The sequence below is a fragment of the Gopherus flavomarginatus genome, chromosome 4, assembly GCF_025201925.1.
Source record: "Gopherus flavomarginatus isolate rGopFla2 chromosome 4, rGopFla2.mat.asm, whole genome shotgun sequence".
Classification (NCBI taxonomy): domain Eukaryota; kingdom Metazoa; phylum Chordata; order Testudines; family Testudinidae; genus Gopherus; species Gopherus flavomarginatus.
This window is the reverse complement of record NC_066620.1, coordinates 200,156,298-200,175,023: the sequence shown is the minus strand read 5'-3', so window position 1 is coordinate 200,175,023 and position 18,726 is coordinate 200,156,298. Positions and strand designations below refer to the sequence as shown.

The following is an 18,726-nucleotide window of genomic DNA, read 5'->3' as shown; positions in this document are numbered from 1 at the left end:
AACCAAACAGGGATTCTAGTCGTTGTAGGGAGCAGCAGCATAAAAATGAACAAATATTGCAATAGTGTAATATACACTGCTCCTTACCCTATTACCATGTTTTGGAAAGAACAACTGCCTACATTTATTCTGATTTTGTGTAATTCAATTGTGTTGCACTAACTTTTCTTCCTAAATGTCTACATTGCATATATATCTCCTTACCTAAACCTGAAGAACTCTGTGCAGCTCAAAAGCTTGTCTCTTTACCAACAGAAGATAGTACAATAAAAGATATTTCATATACAGAGGCAGGAGCAGGATACTGCTATTTACAGGTGTCATACACATTCTGTGTAATAGAACATTGACATCTTATGATCAACTGCATGCATTTTCCTATACTCATAGTTTTATATTAGAGATTCAAATGCATTGAATTTGAGAATCCTGTGTCTTAGAGGCAGCTCTGCAAATTAGTAGTCAGATATACCACAGTGGGTGTCTACTATTTTTTTTTTAAAAGGAATGTACCTGATTTAGTTCCCCAGTTCTTACCAGGATTTGAAATTAAGATGTTTTGCACCCAAAATTCCATTTTGTTAGAAAACGAAAGGAGAGTGCTTTTAGAACCCTTACTAGCATCAGGGTCAAAAAGAGAATGCTTGCAACTGAACATTCCATGTGCTGGGTGTGCTTACAGGAGTCAGGAAGTGAAATTAACAGTAAGCAAAACTGAGGTGTACATTTGTGTTATCCAAACTGAATGAAGCGCAAGTAATTAACTTAGTTAAGTGGTGCAAATTTATTTTGCACCAAAACACACATAATTTTTAAAGATACATTTTTTGAACTTGTCTCTCCATTGAATGAGTATTGGGAAGCTAAATTTCAAACCATACCATTCATGTTGTCTAGACAGCTTCATACATACCTCAGCATGGGTGATGCAGCAAAAAAAGCAAGTCATCCAGGGTTCAAGAATTCTTCGATTTATGAAGAACTAAGGTTACTGCAGTGCAGTAATCTTATCTTTCCCAAAAAACCAAACCCTCTCACTTAACTGTAGTAAATAAAAAGTATTAAACCAAACAATTTCCCTTTTTGAATGCAGCACAAAACCAGTTACTCTTCATTGAAGGGTCCAGGAAAAAAAAAAAAAAAAAAAAAAACAACTCACATTTAACAGACCTTTATGGCTCCATTCCAAATCCACACACTACTGAACTTAATGATTCATGCAAACTATCTAGCACAACTGTATGCAAAAATCTACAGTCCTTACATTGGTTTCTCAATAAGTAATGTATGACACACTAATTATAACTGGCAATGGGGACATGAATTAAAAGCAGATGATGGGCATATTTTATAAGTTGCAAAATAAACCACAGTGAGGACTGACATAAAGAACAAACGAATAGAGAAGGAAACCACTTTATTGCCAAATAAGGGTTTTAAAATGTTATTGGAAGACTTACATGTGCAAATTAGCTCTGCCCATAGCTGGCAATTTGGCATAGATGAAGGTTTGTATTTCTCTATAGCCATCTTTCATCTACCGTTAGAACTATTGGGTGTCATGCTTGTTTTTCACATGGTTCAGAATGGACTACGCTGCTAGTGGTACATGTAGCTCAAAGCACACCTGTCATGACATTCCATGTCTTGGGGATGGGAACAGAGCTGCCACTGAGGCAAGCAGCTACTTCAACCATTAGGAAAGGCAAATCTCAGGAGTTTATGATGTAACATCTCATGTACAGTATGCAATGGAGCCAACTCATTCTTGTCTTGAGATGTTCTCATGTGCACAATACAGGCTTTGAAAGGGAAGTCCCAAAATTCAGATTTTGTTAAACTTAATTGCAGTAGCTTTTCATGATTTCTTTAAAATAAAGAGTTTCTATGAAAATAGTGAAAAGTGTTTAAATGTAAGTCTGCCATTGAAGCATCTGTAATCTAAACATTAGGGTAAGAGACTCAACCTGAAATTGACTTATAGAAACATGAGTGAAATCAAGTGGTTTCGTTTCACGGTCCAAACTGAAGTGAAAAAATAAAATTATTAAATTTGACTTAATTTTCACTTAAATTGCTGTTAGTAACACAAGTCTTTTAGAATAATGGATTTTAACCCAAACATGCCTTTAAAAGGCCATCAGTGCTTTCTAGCTAGGAGGAACTTAGAAGATGGTCCCTGTCTTACTAGGTTACCTCTGCTTCATTACTGCCAATCTCCAAACACTGAAATGCTTAGAAAATACCTCAAACTACAGCACAAAACACACAATTTGCTCTTTAAGAAGAGGGCAGCTTTGTGGAGATGATACAGTGCATCCAGATATTGCTGTTCAGGTTTGTTTTGGTTTTGTCTAGTTTAGTTCAACTTAGATGTAGACTTTTGGTGAGCTGAACACTAATTGGTTCGGGTAAGTCTTTATGGTTTTTTGGCCATTACTTGCAGCAGCAGTTCTACTGTCATAATCAAGGTACTCTTAAAACCAAAGACTATGAAAAACTTCTGAAAGGCTCAGTTGTTTTCTGAAGTCTCTGAACTATAACAGCATTTTGTAAGTTAGCTTCGTCCAGAGTGAGAGTCTCATCCAGCAGCTCTAGGAAAGGAAGAGATGTGGTCAGGCTGAAAGGAACACTTCCCTGCGATCCTTGATATTTTGTTATGAAGTCTCTGACATGGCTTATTCTGAAAAGGAAAAAAAAAAAAAAATCCAGCAAGTTACAATCTTTCTAAGCATTTGAGTCAATTGTTTTTAAGAGGTGTGGGGTTGAGCACAAGTCATGCACACAATGCAGCACATATGCAGGCTCTGTGACAGTTTCCAAAGCATGATTCTTGCACAGCTAGTGGAACTAATTTTTTATATACTATACATACTCTTTTTCAGCCATGAGTTGCAATAAATCCCTATAGGTAATCTACACAACACATTCCCACAGCACTCACTATGACCCAGCAACTGGCATGCTAGCTGAACACTACAAATTCTTTAGTGCCTTCAATCTGGTTTCTCCTTAATTCTGCACATAATATAACCTCAAATTCCACCTTCTCTGTGACTTCAGGCATGTCATCTGGGACCCTTAACCAGCACTATATTAATGTTAGATATGGAAGTTGTGGAATTTACACTTGAACTACTTAAGGTCAGAACCACATAATGGTTTTTCCCTTATCTCAAACCTTAACCCAAGCACAGCAGCACATATACTAGAGCGTGCTTTTAGCCTTTTTCTGGACCTCCAACGAAAAAACATGTTTATGATAATAACGGTTAACAATATCACAGTACCATAAAGACAAGTCTCTTGAATTTGCCTTAACATTTCTATAAGTTATTTTTAACTACAGTGCATGTGTATGTACAACAGACCACAGAAGCTCACTGGTGCACTAGCACAAATACAAGTTATGATAGAATAGCTGTTTTAAATGTTTTCTGACAATATGGTTATGTAAAAGGGGCTGTTCTACTCATGCCAAGTACAATTTGTCAGATAAGACTGGCCTGAATAACTTTTAAGATGAATCTATTTGCACTAGGATGAAAACGTGTATTAGGAATTTTAATCTATTCATTTTGAAATAGGAAAAATATTGAGCCCTCCAATAATGGGTTTAATAATCAAAATGCAAACGCACACCTCATTAATAATAATGATCCACTATAGTAATGGACTTATTTGGATTGTACAAGTTTAGAAATTTGTAGAGACAATGAATACTAACAAATGGATCCTCTCAGACTTCTAGTATCTTGTTGAATTCAGAGTCAGCCTGTAACTGCTAAGTTTTCCTTCGTCTGCCATCCTGACTGGGTATAAACCAATATACAGTGTACTAGAGAGCAATACAACCTGAACTGGTGTTGAAGGTAAGCTTTATCATCGTCACTTTACTCGCTGCAGAGATACATATAGCACAAGATATTCATTCTATATATTATTACGCTTATAGCACAACTGTAAACTATAGGAAAAGGTCGCTGAAGGTTGTAGTTCTTCAAACCGAACTCCTTTAGTAGTTGATCCTACTTTCCCCTCAAAAACGTGTACACTGAACTACTGCCTTATCACAGCCACTTGCAGGGCTTGGAAGTTTTACTAGACACCCACAGACTAGTTTGAAGTGTTCCACCCACACTGTCAGGACAGACATCTAGATGAGTTCTCTCCCCCCCTGCAGGATGCTGGGATTCCACCACCCTTCTGACCTTGGACCCTGCTCAGGGGTGTCTCTGAAAATCTGGATCACCTCCTGTAACTCCCTTTGACTGCCAAGAGGGACGAGAAACATTATTTCCCAGCAGATGCAAGGGTGGATGGGATTTCCACTTCTGTTCTTCTCCCTCAGTATCCTGGCTGCTTTGTGGGGTGTGAATTTCTGCTACACTACCTCTCCCCTCCAGCCTCAGTTTTTGGGCTCTCCTCACCAGCAGATTGCCTCAGCAGCACAATCTGAATCTGCCCAGATCATTGCTGCCCACAGGGCTCTCAATAGCAGCAACCAAAGTTGATGGGATTCTGGTCCTTTTCACCTCTGCTGAAGCTTAGGAAAGCTATGAGCAGCAGCTGCGGATCTGAATCCTTTTCCTCAGTCTGCAGACACTGGGTTAGAATAAATCCATATCTAGAAGGTTCTCTCTGCAGCCGTAAAGGCTAGAAAACTTATTTAATTTTAAGGAGTGAAAGCTTAGGTACTTAGACATTGATAGCATTTACCAAGGAGTGCTTTCTACTTGACCCAGGCAAGTGGATTTTTCAAGCCCTCATGCCTGTCGTGCTGTCCACTCCATTCTCACTTGCCACTAGTGTTTAATCCCAGCCATGAGCAATCAACTGCTTTTATTAGACAGTTTCTCATTCAAATTCTTTGGAGGAACTTCCTGGAAGACACTTGTCTTTTTGAAGCCAAATGATCTTAAATAAATGAGCTGTACAAAAAAGGAAAAACCTAAAATAATAAAAATCTGCACTGCCCCTCAAAGATCCCCTATAACAGACCTGCATCAAGGAATTATAGACACCTCAAAAACACTTAACTCCCAATAAAATGACAAAAATCCAACAGTTATGCCTTGATAAAAATCGGTATTACGCAGATCTTCATTAATTAACTGGGCAGTCTGTTACATTCATTGGCAGTTACATTTTGTTTTTCCTTCTGTTGCACACAGGGTACACACAGAATTTGATCGGTTTCTCCTACAGACAAAAAAAAAGGTCATTTTTATTTGTGTGTATCTGAGAGGAACTCAAATGATGAGGGGCCATATAAATAACTTACAGAATTTCTGGACATATTAATGTAAAAAAGAGTTAATCAGATAGTGATAAGATAATCTTACCTATGAGAAACATTAAACTTTTGTACTATTCTTTCCCCATCTGCTAACCAGATCTGGATATTAGTGACTGGTTCCAAATTGTTTAGCGTTATTGAAGGAAGAGGCCTTTTGTTCTCAGCTTCAAGGTCCTTTTTTACTTTAGAAATTATTCTTGGAGTCGCGCTAGAAAGAAGAGCCAAACAAGATTATGCAGTGCACATAAAATCATAAGCTAGAACAGTCATTACCTCATCTATTTTTTTGACTGAACTGAAATATTTCTAGGAGGTTCTAAATCCTGTCAGAGTGTACTAACAACTCATGTGCAGCAAGCCTAGGAATACAAAATTGAGGTTGAGGCTTTACTAGAGAGATGCAACAACTCTTGAACTTGACAACTTCAAACATGATGTTAAGGGAGAGAATATCCTATTTCTGTTAATGAAAATAAAGACTATTTTAAATAATTATTTAAGAGATTCAGAGAGAGTTTTAAGTGATAAACATAAGATGTAGAATTAAATGCCTAAAGAACAGGACTTGATGTTCCATTGCCTAGGTCTCCTTCACTGGGAGGAAATAAAGTAACACTTTCAGGAATTTGACTGAAGAATTTGCAGGCTAACAGTAATTTGTTGGCGGGCTTAACTGTGATGTGTGTGGTACTTACCTTTTTATAAAACATAAAAAAATAGATTACATTAGTGATGTGTACTGTGTTCTAAAAGTGGTAGAATAAACCTATCAACCCTGAAATAAATAAATAAAGGCTACTCCTAATTCTTATAAATTATAAACATACTTGCACTAAGTGGTCCAATGTAATAATATTAAGGGTTAAATATGGCTTCCTCGCTTTATGTGGCCTAACCTTTTAATTTTATCATGGTTGATAGATTACAACTATATACAATGTGTAATCAGAGATATATTGCACTTCAACAACAAATATGTAGGTTTAGGTAAAACACAGAGGTACAATGGAAAAACCAAAAAGTCTTACAGGTTAATTTGATTATTCAAAATTTGTATTAAAAACACGTCAGCAGTCATCCATCTGTTCCAATCCACCTTTCTACTCTCTTCTCATACCCTGCTCTTTTGTTCTTTTTGTTGCTCTTGCTTAACCTTAGAGGACCTAATTAAATTACAATGGTTCTCCAGACCATAAAAATAAATGTTGAGCACGCAGCATTGAGGGAGAACAGAAATACATCTAAATGTAACAACGGGTAACTTCAGCTACCCACGTACATGGAGGGATAGCTCAGTGGTTTGAGTATGGGCCTGCTAAACCCAGGGTTGTGAGTTCAATCCTTGAGGAAGCCCACTTAGGGCTCTGGGGCAAAATCAGTACTTGGTCCTGCTAGTGAAGGCAGGGGGCAGGACTCAATGACTTTTCAGGTCCCTTCCTGCTCTATGAGATAGGTATATCTCCATATATTATTTATATGTATGAAGTGGTCAACTGTCTCACAAAAATGATTGAGAAGCAATTTTTGACACCTTATATTATTAGAGCAGCTAGTGCTACTGCACAAAAAATAATACTTCAAAGCTACGAAATGTTTATCCAAGTATGGGGAATAAAGTTAAAAAGCTAACAGCCTAGTTTTCAAGTGTATTCCCGTACTGTACCTAGAATCACCCTCTTGCAAAATTGATGTGTAAAGCCCTCTAGTGGCAAGAAATGAGGCTAAAATACAGGGGGGGAGGCTTCTTACCCTTAAGAAACATCATTGCTTTTAAAGGCTTGCTCATTTTACATTCTCTCTCTTTAATTTACGAGATTCTCAAAAGACATTAGACCCTTTGTTCTATCCCCTGCCAAGGTAAGATTGCTCCCCAAAGTAAGTTTTCTAGTGCTTTGCCTAGTCTAATGGTAAAAGATTTATGACACACATTGTTTTACCCTAGTGAGGTTACAGCTGAAGCACTACTTTTGCCACAAGAGATTTCAGTCTGTCTTTTTGGTTAATGTATTTCTGAGATATAATTTTAAAGTTACATCTTAAGCTTACCAAGATTCAGAACCAAGCTTTTCTATTACAAATCACAAAACCATTAAACACAGTCGTGGAACAGTGGCATACAAAGTTACAGACAATACAAAATAATAAAGTATTTTAATGGACTCAGAACTAGGTCTCATTAAGCCCTCCTGCATAACAAAAGAAAAATATATAGTAGTTCAGCTGAATACATGTGTGTGTATATACACAAGTGTAACAGACTTGTGCCATCTCATCTTTCAATAGAAACCGCCTGAGGTAGTCATTGGCAGATGTGCCCAAGTCAAGACTATAATATTTGCCCTACCACATCTTCCATTGTTGGGGCTAAAAATTATCCCATCAGAAGTGTTGGTAGCATGTCTATTAGGATTGCTGGATATTAATAAAAGAAGCTTTAAACACACTCTGCATATCAGTCACAAGTTTAAGGAGGCTGTCCAGTTGTATGTTTGGTTCTTTCTACAATTCCCTTGGTAAACTACAAAAAACTGCAAGTGTGGAGAGTAAAGGCTTGTCTACACTTGAAACATCACAGCTGTGCAGTAGCGTTTCAGTCTAAACACTACCTATGCCGATGGGAGGGGTTCTCCCGTCGACCTAGCTCTGTCTACACTGGGTGTTAGGTCAGTTTAACTACACTATTCAGGAATGTGAATTTTTCACATCTTTGAAAGACGTAGATGGGTCAACCTAACTTTTTTAGTGTAGGCCAGACCTAAATTGTATAGTGCAGCTGAAGTCACACTGGAGCAGATCCTGGACTACAGCATTAATAGCCTACGATTCACCTTAGGAATTCTGTCCCTTCCTATATATCAGTGAAAATAGCATCCTTTCTCTCAGTAGTAATGAGTATCTGCCTTAATGAATCATAACATTCTATGGGATAGCAACTGTTAATTTATGAAGGCAAGTGCATGACACCCAACCCACTCACCCCCAAGTATTGCTTAGGTTTCCAAGACTAGCATGATATTTACTACTTTTATCAAGACAAGCTGCAGTATACCATTGATTCGACTAACAGGAAAAAAAAACAAGACATTTTAACTTACAAACTTGAACAAACAGGCTGAGCATGTTTCATTGTATGAAACTAGTAAACAGAACACACAGACATTTAAGAATAGCATGTTTCCAGATTTTAGTTTGTCTGTTGGAAGGCAGGATCACTACTTGAAATAGCAGGGGTGGGCAAACTTTTTGGCCCGAGAGCCATATCTGGGTAGAGAAATTGCATGCAGGGCCATGAATGTAGGGCTGGGGCAGGGTGCGGGAGGAAGTGCGGTGTACAGGATGGGATTCAAGGCAAGGGACTGGGGCAGAGGAGAGGATGTGGAGTGCAGGAGGGGGCTCAGGGAACAGCGTTGGGATGCAGGAGGGGTTCAGGGTGCAGGCTCTGGCCTGGAGCCACTTACCTGCCCTTGCCTCGCACCTCTCCCGGAAGCGGCCGGCACATCCCTGCAGCCCCTGGGGGAGGAGGAGCAGAGGGGTCAGCGTGCTGCCCTCGCTTGTGGGTACCTACCCCAAAGCTCCCATTGGCTGCGGTTCCCCATTCCTGACCAGTAGGAGCTCTGGGGGAAGTACCCACAGGTGAGGGCAGTACGCGGAGCCCTCTGCCCCTCCTCCTCCAGGGGCCACAGGGACATGGTGCCAGCGCTTCCGGGAGTGGCACAGGGCCCATGGCACCACACGGGTGGCAATCCTGTGGGCTGGATCCAAAGCCCTGATGGGCCGGATCCAGCCTGCGGGCTGTAGTTTGCCCACCCTTGTGGTGTACGCATGACAAAGCACAACAAATAAGTGGTAAGAGGCAGAGTTGTTGAGTTAAGTCAGCAATCTGTCTCAACCGTTGAAACAAATTCCAGCACTATTCAGGCCAGATTTTGCTTTTCCTATTCATCTCAATTTTGGTGGCTACTTTTATTTGCCCAAAGTTTTGCCATTGCTATTTCTCCCTCCATATCTACAGACATCATTTTAACAGGCAGTTTAATTTGTGTGAAACAAACAATCTGGAGCATTGATATAACTTCAATCGAATTAACAACAAGTGTTAATTATGGACTCTGAGGCAAGGACTTAGCTAACAATCAGGCCCAATCAGGGTTATAAAAAAAATCTATTTCATTTACAGTATTTTAGAGCAGAGTTCTCACTAATTCACTTAGAATCATAAGAGCAACTATCAGTTGGGATATTTTTAGACTGGTTATTGGAAATAAAAGGCACATACATAGTTACATTCGTCAAAGGATTGTGCTGATGATCTGCACAGTGCCCCCCTGTGGTAAGCAATATCCCTATTTTAGGGATAGAGAAACTAAGGTAGAGAGGTCCCCAGATCAGCACTCAAGTAGCATCTCTGGGTTTAGCATTCAAAAGCTCCTGGGGCATCTAGCCTCAGGATCAATCCTCTAAACCACAATGCCATTTGTAGTGTTTATAAGATCAGTCTAGTTTTAAAAACTATCACTAGAATTTCTGCACTAAAGAGATGGAGATTAAAAAAGAAAAATAAATCAGTTTAATGTATGGTCTGATGTAATTTTAAACACTATTTTACTGGGACAAATTACATGGCTCAATACCAAGGAATTTGCTCATTTAGTTGAGATACTCTTGCCCTTTGTAGTCCTAACCTCTAAGTGAATGTCATATTCACCTTTTCTTCATAGACTGCGTCTTGCATAGTTGCCTTTAAAGAGTAAATTCAGTGTTTCTATTTAAATCCTTGTATGGCAGGATAGCATCATTGGAGAAAATACTACTATAGATATATCTTCATTCTTTGTATGCTAAGTTATCATTTCCCTATGTCAACCCACTCAGAAGGCATACATCCCATCAGATCACTCACCTGCCTAACCGGTAACCTTGTCCAGAAAAGGGGTGAAATATTGGCTTCTTTAATACATATATCTCGTCTTTCTTATCTTCCACCTTCACATCCACATCATCATCAAAAGTCTTTTGTAACTCAAATGGCAACTCCCTTTTAAAAAAACAACCATATGGACAAAATTAAAATAAGGCTCTCTGTATGTGAAGAGAAGACAGTAATTATATGTGGTCTAAAAACTGAAACACAGCTCTGACTAACATTTGGCTGGTTCATCCATACAAAAGGAGTTAGTAAAATAGTTGCAGCATCACTAACACATACTCAGCATAATCTGTAAATCACACTAATGAGATATGCATCCATTGCAAATTACTGAATTGTGAGGTAACTAGGAAGTGAAAAAAGCAAAGAGAACACATCATGGGTATTGTGTAAACTATAGTTCAGTTTTAAAAAGATATCATGAAGTATCAAAACACTACAAAAAGTAACACCAGTATCTTTAATAAAAATTGTGAAATATTAATACACCTCTACCCCAATATAACGCTGTTCTCAGGAGCCAAAAAATCTTACCGCATTATAGGTGAAACCACATTATATTGAAACTGCTTTGATCCACCAGAGCGTGCAGCCCCTCCCCCCAGAGAGCTGCTTTACCATGTTCTAACCGAATTCGTGTTATATCGGGTGGCATTATATTGGGGTAGAGGTGTACGAGACATTACAGCACGTTAATTCTTTGGTAATGGGATAAAGACCACCTTTGACACAGAATTCCTTTTTAAGACAGATAGTACGGAAACCCATTTGATTAACAAGGATAACTACAGACTAAGCAAAACAAGGTAGGCATTTTAGTATTTTCTATGGAGGATCACTAATATCTATGATCTTTAGTGAATTAAACACTGTTTGGCTAGCAATATTCTATTCACATTTAACTACCTTCCAGGGACCATCTGAAAGCTCACAGCTCGTAATTATTTCACTAGAAGATAAGCTTGTCCACTTTACCTCCCCCCGCCCCCGCTTCCCCTAGCAGCATATGGATATTTATAGATTCAGAGTTGTGTACTTCCCCAGCTAATGACAGGCTGCTTATAATTATGGATAGGAACACGTATTCTTGTATGTTGCAGTCACAGAGGAGAATGATTTTATAGTATATTTATGAAAATGTTTTTGAAGTGCTGCTAACACTGAATTAGACCTGAAACAATGTGGAAAGGAAGGATTTGTAATTTAAAAGACAATGACTAAATAAATTCATATAGCTGTAAAAAAAGCTTACCGTGAGATTTTGGTTAAACAGTGAATGGGGGGGGAGGTAAATGACAAACCCTGACCAACCTTAAGTTTTACAAAAAAATTAGTGGGCAGTGGCCGCAGATGTCCCTCCACAAATGTCCCACCAATATGCCTCAAACTTGACCAGGCTGAGTATCCACAACCACAATGAAAGCACCTCTTGAGTACTGCCTGGTCTATACTCAAGTTAATCAAACTACTGGCAGGCACTTGGTCTTGTCCTCTATTCTGTATTGTACCTTTAGAGTAAGATCTTCAAGGCATGGATTCTGTTTCGTCTATTTCAGGATTCTGAGTGAGCATCTAAAAGCTACTATGGTGGTTGGACATTAATTCTTGCAGTGTTAGAATATGTCTACGCTACAGCAGCTATAGTGCCACAGCTATGGTGCTGCAGCACCGTACTGTAGATGGTTCCCAGATTGACAGAAGAGTTTTTTTTTTTCCCCTCAATGTGCTTAATTCACCTCTCTGACAGGTGGCAGCTGGGTCGACAGAACTCTTCTTATATGCATCTACAATGGGGGTTAAGTCAATGTAACTATGTTGCACAGGGCACACAATTTTTCAAAGCCCTGGGCAATATAGCTATGTCAATTTAACAGGCATTAGATTAGGTTTCACTGCAACTGGGAGGTGTGATTCCCAGCATGGGTAGATAAACTTGTGCTAGCTCAGCTTAAGCTAACATGCTAAAGATAGCAAGGTAGGTTCTGGTACAGGCAGCAAGCAGCTTGGGCTCAGACCCAGGGAGTAGGGCAGGCTTGGATTCAGGTGACTAACCTGAGCTGCCAACAGTGCCACAGCAGCTACACTGCTATTTTTCAGTGTGCTAGCTCAAGTTGAGCCAGCATGAGTCCGTCTACCTGTGCTGGCAATCATACCTTCCAGCTGCAGTGCAGAGATACCCTTAATGCCCAGTTTAGACAACAGCAGTATAAATTCATATAGAGCTGTTGCAGTGTATAAGCAAAGCAACTGTGTTACAAGGTCATGCAGCATTAGAGTATAATGTACAAAGTACATTAACAGAATCTGGCTCAGTAGACAAAGCTCACTTGCCCTTTTTTAATTGAATCCAAGAACTGCTGGTTTGCAACATCTCTGTAGCTTCTGAGTTCACCGTCATTTACTGTAAATCCATTTTTCCATAGTTTAATAATTATATCAGCCTGTGAAGTAAAAACAATGAAGTCATCGGAAAACAACTCAATATACTAGCATCTCCTTATGATTTTAGCTCATCCACTCAAGGGACTGAAAATTACAACAGCACAAGTCTCGCTATAATCCATCTTGGGCCAGTGCCAGCACAAAACACAGCAACAGCAAGGGACAAAAATGACATTTCTAATTTCTAAATATCTTCATTTCTAGACCTGACAGCAGAAGACCTTGCACCTCTGAAAAGCAGAATCAGAATGGTAAAATGCCTGTGTTAAAGTTCACAGGGCAAGATTTTATCAACCACATTACTCCAGTTACCATCTTCATCTTCCACCCCATGCCACATTGTGGCCACTAAAAAGTTATTGAACAACTCTTATCTTAAGAAATGCTAGATCTAGAATCCTAGGTTTTGCATTATTCAACATTCTGCTTTCACTTGAATTTTGAGAGGTGTAGTCGAGACAGAAGTTAGAGCACAGGATTTCTGCAGCTAATTCCCATCTCTGGCTGATTTGCTCTGTAATCTTGAACAAGCCACTTGAAGCCTGTTTGTTTGCCATCTGTAATAATAGTCACCTTCCTAACAGGGGTACTGTGAGTCATGTTTGTCAAGTGCTTGACAAATCTTTAGATAAAAGTTGCTATATAAACATAGACTATTAGACAGAAAAATTATACTTACTGGTAAGTAGCCTGAGTGTAGTTGTCCCACAAGCTCATAACAGTTTTATATGCAAAGGTTTGATCCACTGAATCTACTTCTACCCTTGTCTCCATAGACCACAAATCTAGAAGACGTAGGTAAGACTTTAGCCCTGCTTACAGAGGACACGACCCCTTTTCCACAACTAAAATTACCAGGAGAAGCTAAGCTACATAAATCTAGCAGTCAAGGGAAAATGCAGTTCAGCTGATTGATTGACTAAGGCTAAAGTCGGACAACTTTGAGGAAATTTAGAAGGTAGATGAAAAAAAAAAAACAACCCACACACCACAAAAAACAGTCACTTCAACCATAAGAAACGGTCAGGACTGGAATCTCATTGACCCTCCTGGCAGATATCACTACCAGGAGTACAGTCGCTAGAGACTGCTTGCTACACCAGAGGTTCTCAAACTAAAGGTCGGGACTCCTCAGGGGATCACGAGGTTATTTCATCAGGGGGGAAATCATGAGCTGTCAGCCTCCACCTCAAACCTTGCTTTGCCTCCAGCATTTATAATGGTGTTAAATATATAAAAATGTCTTTAATTTATAAGGAGTGGTTGCATCCAGAGTCTTGCTATGTGAAAGGGGTCACCAGCACAAAAGTTTGAGAACCGCTGTGCTACAGCATCTTATGATGTTTGTGACTTGCAGAATTTGTGACCCTCCCTGAGAGGAATTCAAACCCAAATTTATTAAGGCACCATTGTAGCATGATCTACACAGGCAGCTTTGGGGATTTTATGCTGCTCAGTTGAAAGATCTCTGTGTCAGAAGCTAAACTGGATGCTCTTGTGAAGTGGCTCAATCTCTTTTATACTGGTACCCACTTTTCCATAGCAGAACTCCCCATTCTGGAACTCTGCTTCCATTTAGCAGTTTGGGTTGGGCAAAGGGAACCCAACTGCCAGATACCAATGGATGATCCCCAGGTTGAGAACCCAGGCACTCAAGCTGGAAGTCCAAGTACCAGAACTAACATGTCCAATTGGGAGTTTATTCAACTAGAGCCTTGTCCTACCTATTCTGGATGACTTTTCAAAGTAAGGGTATTGGAGAGAATACATACAGCAATCTTTTATCCAGACCAGAAGTAGTATGTGTCATGAAAAAAAATTCCTTTAGACAGACAATTTATACCCTGGGGAATCCAGATATACAAAGAATCTTTGTTCTTTCATGAACGGATACAGAGTAAGCTTTCATAATCCACAAGTCATTTAAAATATTGCCAGAGCACATTTGACTATTTCAAAAGCTTATTTAAATCTGTCTAATTTGTAGACTTTGTACTACTGCCTAATGCATCTTTCCAATGTCAATGAGACTTGGAGGAGGATTTGACCTGGAGTGTATTCAGATAGTATGTATGGCATTTTAAAAGGTGTTTGGTCATCCAAGTCTACTGACTACTGAAATTAAATAGTCTTGACAGGTATGTGGGCAGTTGGCCACACTTACAGTATATAAAATATTAAGTACCAGTGCAGAATTCAAATCAGTTTTCAACTAACTGGAAATTCATGTGAATTAGGTTTGAAGTTGTGTCAAATCAGAAGTGTGTGCCAAACCTACACAGTATTAGTTATGCAAACAGTTCTCTTAAAAGCTGTTTGATTAGAAGAATCCCTCTTTGCTTGCCCCATGACTTCCCTCCTCCCCCCCTGTAAATAAGCCTATTTACGGGAAGAACAGCAATTTGCAGCATGCACAATAGGCATATGGCAAGTCTCAAAAAAAAAAAAAAATAAAGGGCCATTTTTGGAGTTTTAAGTACTCGCTCTACACGCACCAATATTATGTATCATTTGAAAGCTTATTTTAATCTACATTTAGATGAGGTATGACATGGAGCTGTCAAGTGGTGCCATAAGCCTGTAGGAAAGGTGAAACAATGGTATCCAAACTGAGAAAAAAAAAAGTGTCATTTTTTGCACAATTCTAGAAACACTGCAATATGACTATGACTACAGTTTTTACTGTTTAAGTTCATTTCAACACCTTAATGTAGTGTTTAATTGGTCAGTTACCAAACAACAATGTATGAAAAGATTTTTTATTGGTTTTGCATGAGCAACTATTTTTTCCCCAGAAATGATGCTGGTTAGCAAAAAAGGCGAACAACATTTTGCAGTATACCAACATGAATTGTTTTCACATCACATTCTTAACTGTAAAAATATCTGACAAGTGCGTATAATAGTTTTCTATATTTTCAATTGAGATTTGGTGATCAGATCAATCTCACACCTAAGGTTGTGCACTAGCAGCAGTAGCTTGCATGCCCATAGTTTGTACTGCATGTTAATTTGTAATGTAATACTTCTCCATTTGTAAGATATGGTACATAAAAACGTAGCATCTACTCTGCCTAGTAGAAAGTTTTAATATGTAATTGCCTATGCCTGCACATCAGCTTTTGAAATACTCTAGAAACTTTTTAAATTCAGTGACAATTATGCATAGGGCAGTATTAGAGATAATACACTGCTTCATACTGGGATTCAGTCGAAGTGCTGATTAAACAAAAATAGCAATTTTCATACTAACATACTAACTACAGGCCTGTAAGCCTGACTTCAGTACCAGGCAAACTGGTTGAAACTATAATAAAGAACAATATTGTCAGACATATAGATGAACATAAAATTTGTTGAGGAAGACTCAACATGGTTTTAGTAAAGGGAAATCATGCCTCACCAATCTACTAGAGTTCTTTGAGGAGGTCAACAAGCATGTGGACCAAGGAGATCCAGTGTACTTCGATTTTCAGAAAGCCTTTGACAAGGTCCCTCACCAAAGGCTCTTATGCAAAGTAAGGTAACACAGGATAAGAGGGAAGGTCCTCTCTTGGATTGGTAACTGGTTAAAATATAGGAAACAAAGGGTAGATATAAATGGTTAGTTTTCAGACTGGAGAGAGGTAAATAGTGGTGTCCCCCAGGGGTCTGTTCTGGGACCAGTCCTATTTAACATATTCATAAATGATCTGGAAAAAGGGGTAAACAGTGAGGTGGCAAGATTTGCAGATGACACAAAATTACTAAAGATACTTAAGACCCAGGCAGACTGCGAAGAGCTACAAAAGGATCTCTCAAAACTGGGTGACTGGGCAACAAAATGGAAGATGAAATTTAAATGTTGATAAATGCAAACTAATGCACATTGGAAAGCATACTCCCAACTATAAATATAAAATGATGGGGTCTAAATTAGCTGTTACTACTAAAGAAAGATTTTGGAGTCATTGAGGGTAGTTCTCTGAAAACATCCATTCAACGTGCAGCGGCAGTCAAAAAAGCGAACAGAATGCTGGGAATAATTAAGAAGGAGATAGAAAATAGGACAGAAAATATCATGTTGCCTCTATATAAATCCATGGTACGCCCACATCTTGAATACTGTGTGCAGATGTGGCCGCTCCATCTTAAAGAAAAAAAAAAACAAAAAAAAAGGAATTGGAAAAGGTTCAGAAAAGGGCACCAAAAAAAAAAATAAAAAATGATTAGGGGTATGGAATGGCTTCCATATGAGGAGATTAATAAGACGAACTTTTCAGCTTGGAAAACAGACAGACAACTAAGGGGAAATATGATTGGGGTCTGTAAAATCATGACTGGTGTAGAGAAAGTAGATAAGGAAGTGTTGTTTACTACTTCTCATAACACAAGAGCTAGGGGTCACCCAATGAAATTAATACGCAGCAGGTTTAAAACAAACAAAAGGAAGTATTTCTTCACACAATGCACAGTCAACCTGTGGAACTCCTTGCCAGAGGATGTTGTGAAGGCCAAGTCCATAACAGGTTTCAAATAAAGAACTAGATAAATTCATGGAGGTTAGGTCCATTAATGGCTATTAGCCAGGACTGGCAGGAATAGTGTCCCTAGTGTCTGTTTGCGAGAAGCTGGGAATGAGCGACAGGGAATGGATCACTTGATGATTACCTGTTCTGTTCATTCCTTTTGGGGCACCTGGCACTGGCCACTGTCGGAAAACAGGATACTGGGCTAGATGGACCTTTGGTCTGACCCAGTAGGGCCATTCTTTTGTTCTTATCTAATTTAACACAAATCTGTATACTGTACAAAATAAAAAATTGAGGTAGTGGTGTTGCATTACTAACAATATACTTGGGGTATTTTACCTCTACAGGGAAGTTACAGAATATGTAGACATGAGGCTACAAAAAACTTGAGAAAAAGAGACTCCACAAACTTTGAGAAGTATGCTATTTGTCAAGAAAAAAAGAAAAAAAAATCGAAAGAATGTAAACCTGTCCGAAGCAACCAGTGCTGGGCAGAACTCTGTGGTGCCGGCAGCAAAAGCCAAGAGAGACTAATTGTATTGGCAGTGTGAAGGCTCCTTCCTCACTCTGAACTCTAGGGTACAGTTGTAGGGACCTGTATGAGAACTTCTAAGCTTAATTACCAGCTTAGATCTGGTTTTACTGCCACCACCCAAATCCTTTAAGAGTTATTTGGGAAACTCTGTATACCTTCCCCCCAGCAGCCTTGAGAGACTTCTCCACCAAGTTCCTAGTGAACACAAATCCAAATCCTTGGATCTTAGAACAAGGAGAAATTAACCATTCCCCCCCTTCCCCCCCCCCCCCCCCCACCAATCCCTAGTGAGTGCAGATCCAAACCCCTTGAATCTTAAAACAAGGGGAAAAAAATCAGTCGGGTTCTTAAAGAAGACTTTTAAAGAAAAAGGTAAGTCATCTCTGTAAAATCAGGATGGAAAACAACTTTACAGGGTAATCAGAAGCATAGAGCCCAGAGGAACCCCCTCTAGCCTTAGGTTCAAAGTTACAGCAAACAGAGGTAAATCCTCTTAACCAAAAGGAACATTTACAAGTTGAGAAAACAAAGACAGAACTAACAAGCCTTGCCTGGCTGTTACTTACAAGTTTGAAATATGAGAGACTGGTTCAGAAAGATTTGGGGGGCATGAATTTGGAGGGCTCTGGTCCCTCTTAGTCCCAGGAGCAAACAACCCCAAAACAAGAGAGCACACAAACAAATGCCCCCCCCCGACCCCTGCCCCAAGATTTGAAAGTATCTTGTCCACTTATTGGTCCTTTGGGTCAGGTGTCAGCCAGGTTACCTGAGCTTCTTAAGTCCTTTACAGGTAAAAGGATTTTGGTGTCTCTGGCCAGGAGGGAATTTTACAGTATTGTACACAAGAAGGCTGTTCCCTTTCCTTTACAGTTATGACAGGCAGCTACTGGATTAGTTTTCTAGTTTAGATGATGTGCAACCAATATTCTATCACAGACGTTGCTTTTAGAAATACACAAGCAAGTAGAACATTGCACGTCAGAGTTGTATTGAACTAAGAAAGAAAACAGAC

General features: G+C 39.2%; 1 protein-coding gene across 3 annotated transcripts in view; it reads right to left on the bottom strand.

Moving 5' to 3' along the window:
• Positions 1–1,155: 1,155 nt before the first annotated feature.
• Positions 1,156–18,726, bottom strand: part of UBXN2A (UBX domain protein 2A) — a 28,353-nt gene continuing 10,782 nt past the window's right edge. For 2 of the 3 annotated variants that reach the window (XM_050950989.1, XM_050950988.1), the window contains 4 exons: positions 12,554–12,667; positions 10,200–10,330; positions 5,346–5,507; positions 1,156–2,683 (listed from right to left, as the gene is read on the bottom strand). In XM_050950989.1, coding sequence (XP_050806946.1) covers positions 2,491–2,683; positions 5,346–5,507; positions 10,200–10,330; positions 12,554–12,667 — 600 coding nt within the window. In that variant the 3' untranslated portion in view covers positions 1,156–2,490. Of the gene's footprint in view, positions 2,684–5,001; positions 5,203–5,345; positions 5,508–10,199; positions 10,331–12,553; positions 12,668–18,726 lie in introns of all 3 variants that reach the window. The other variant, XR_007774039.1, reaches the window with a different exon arrangement.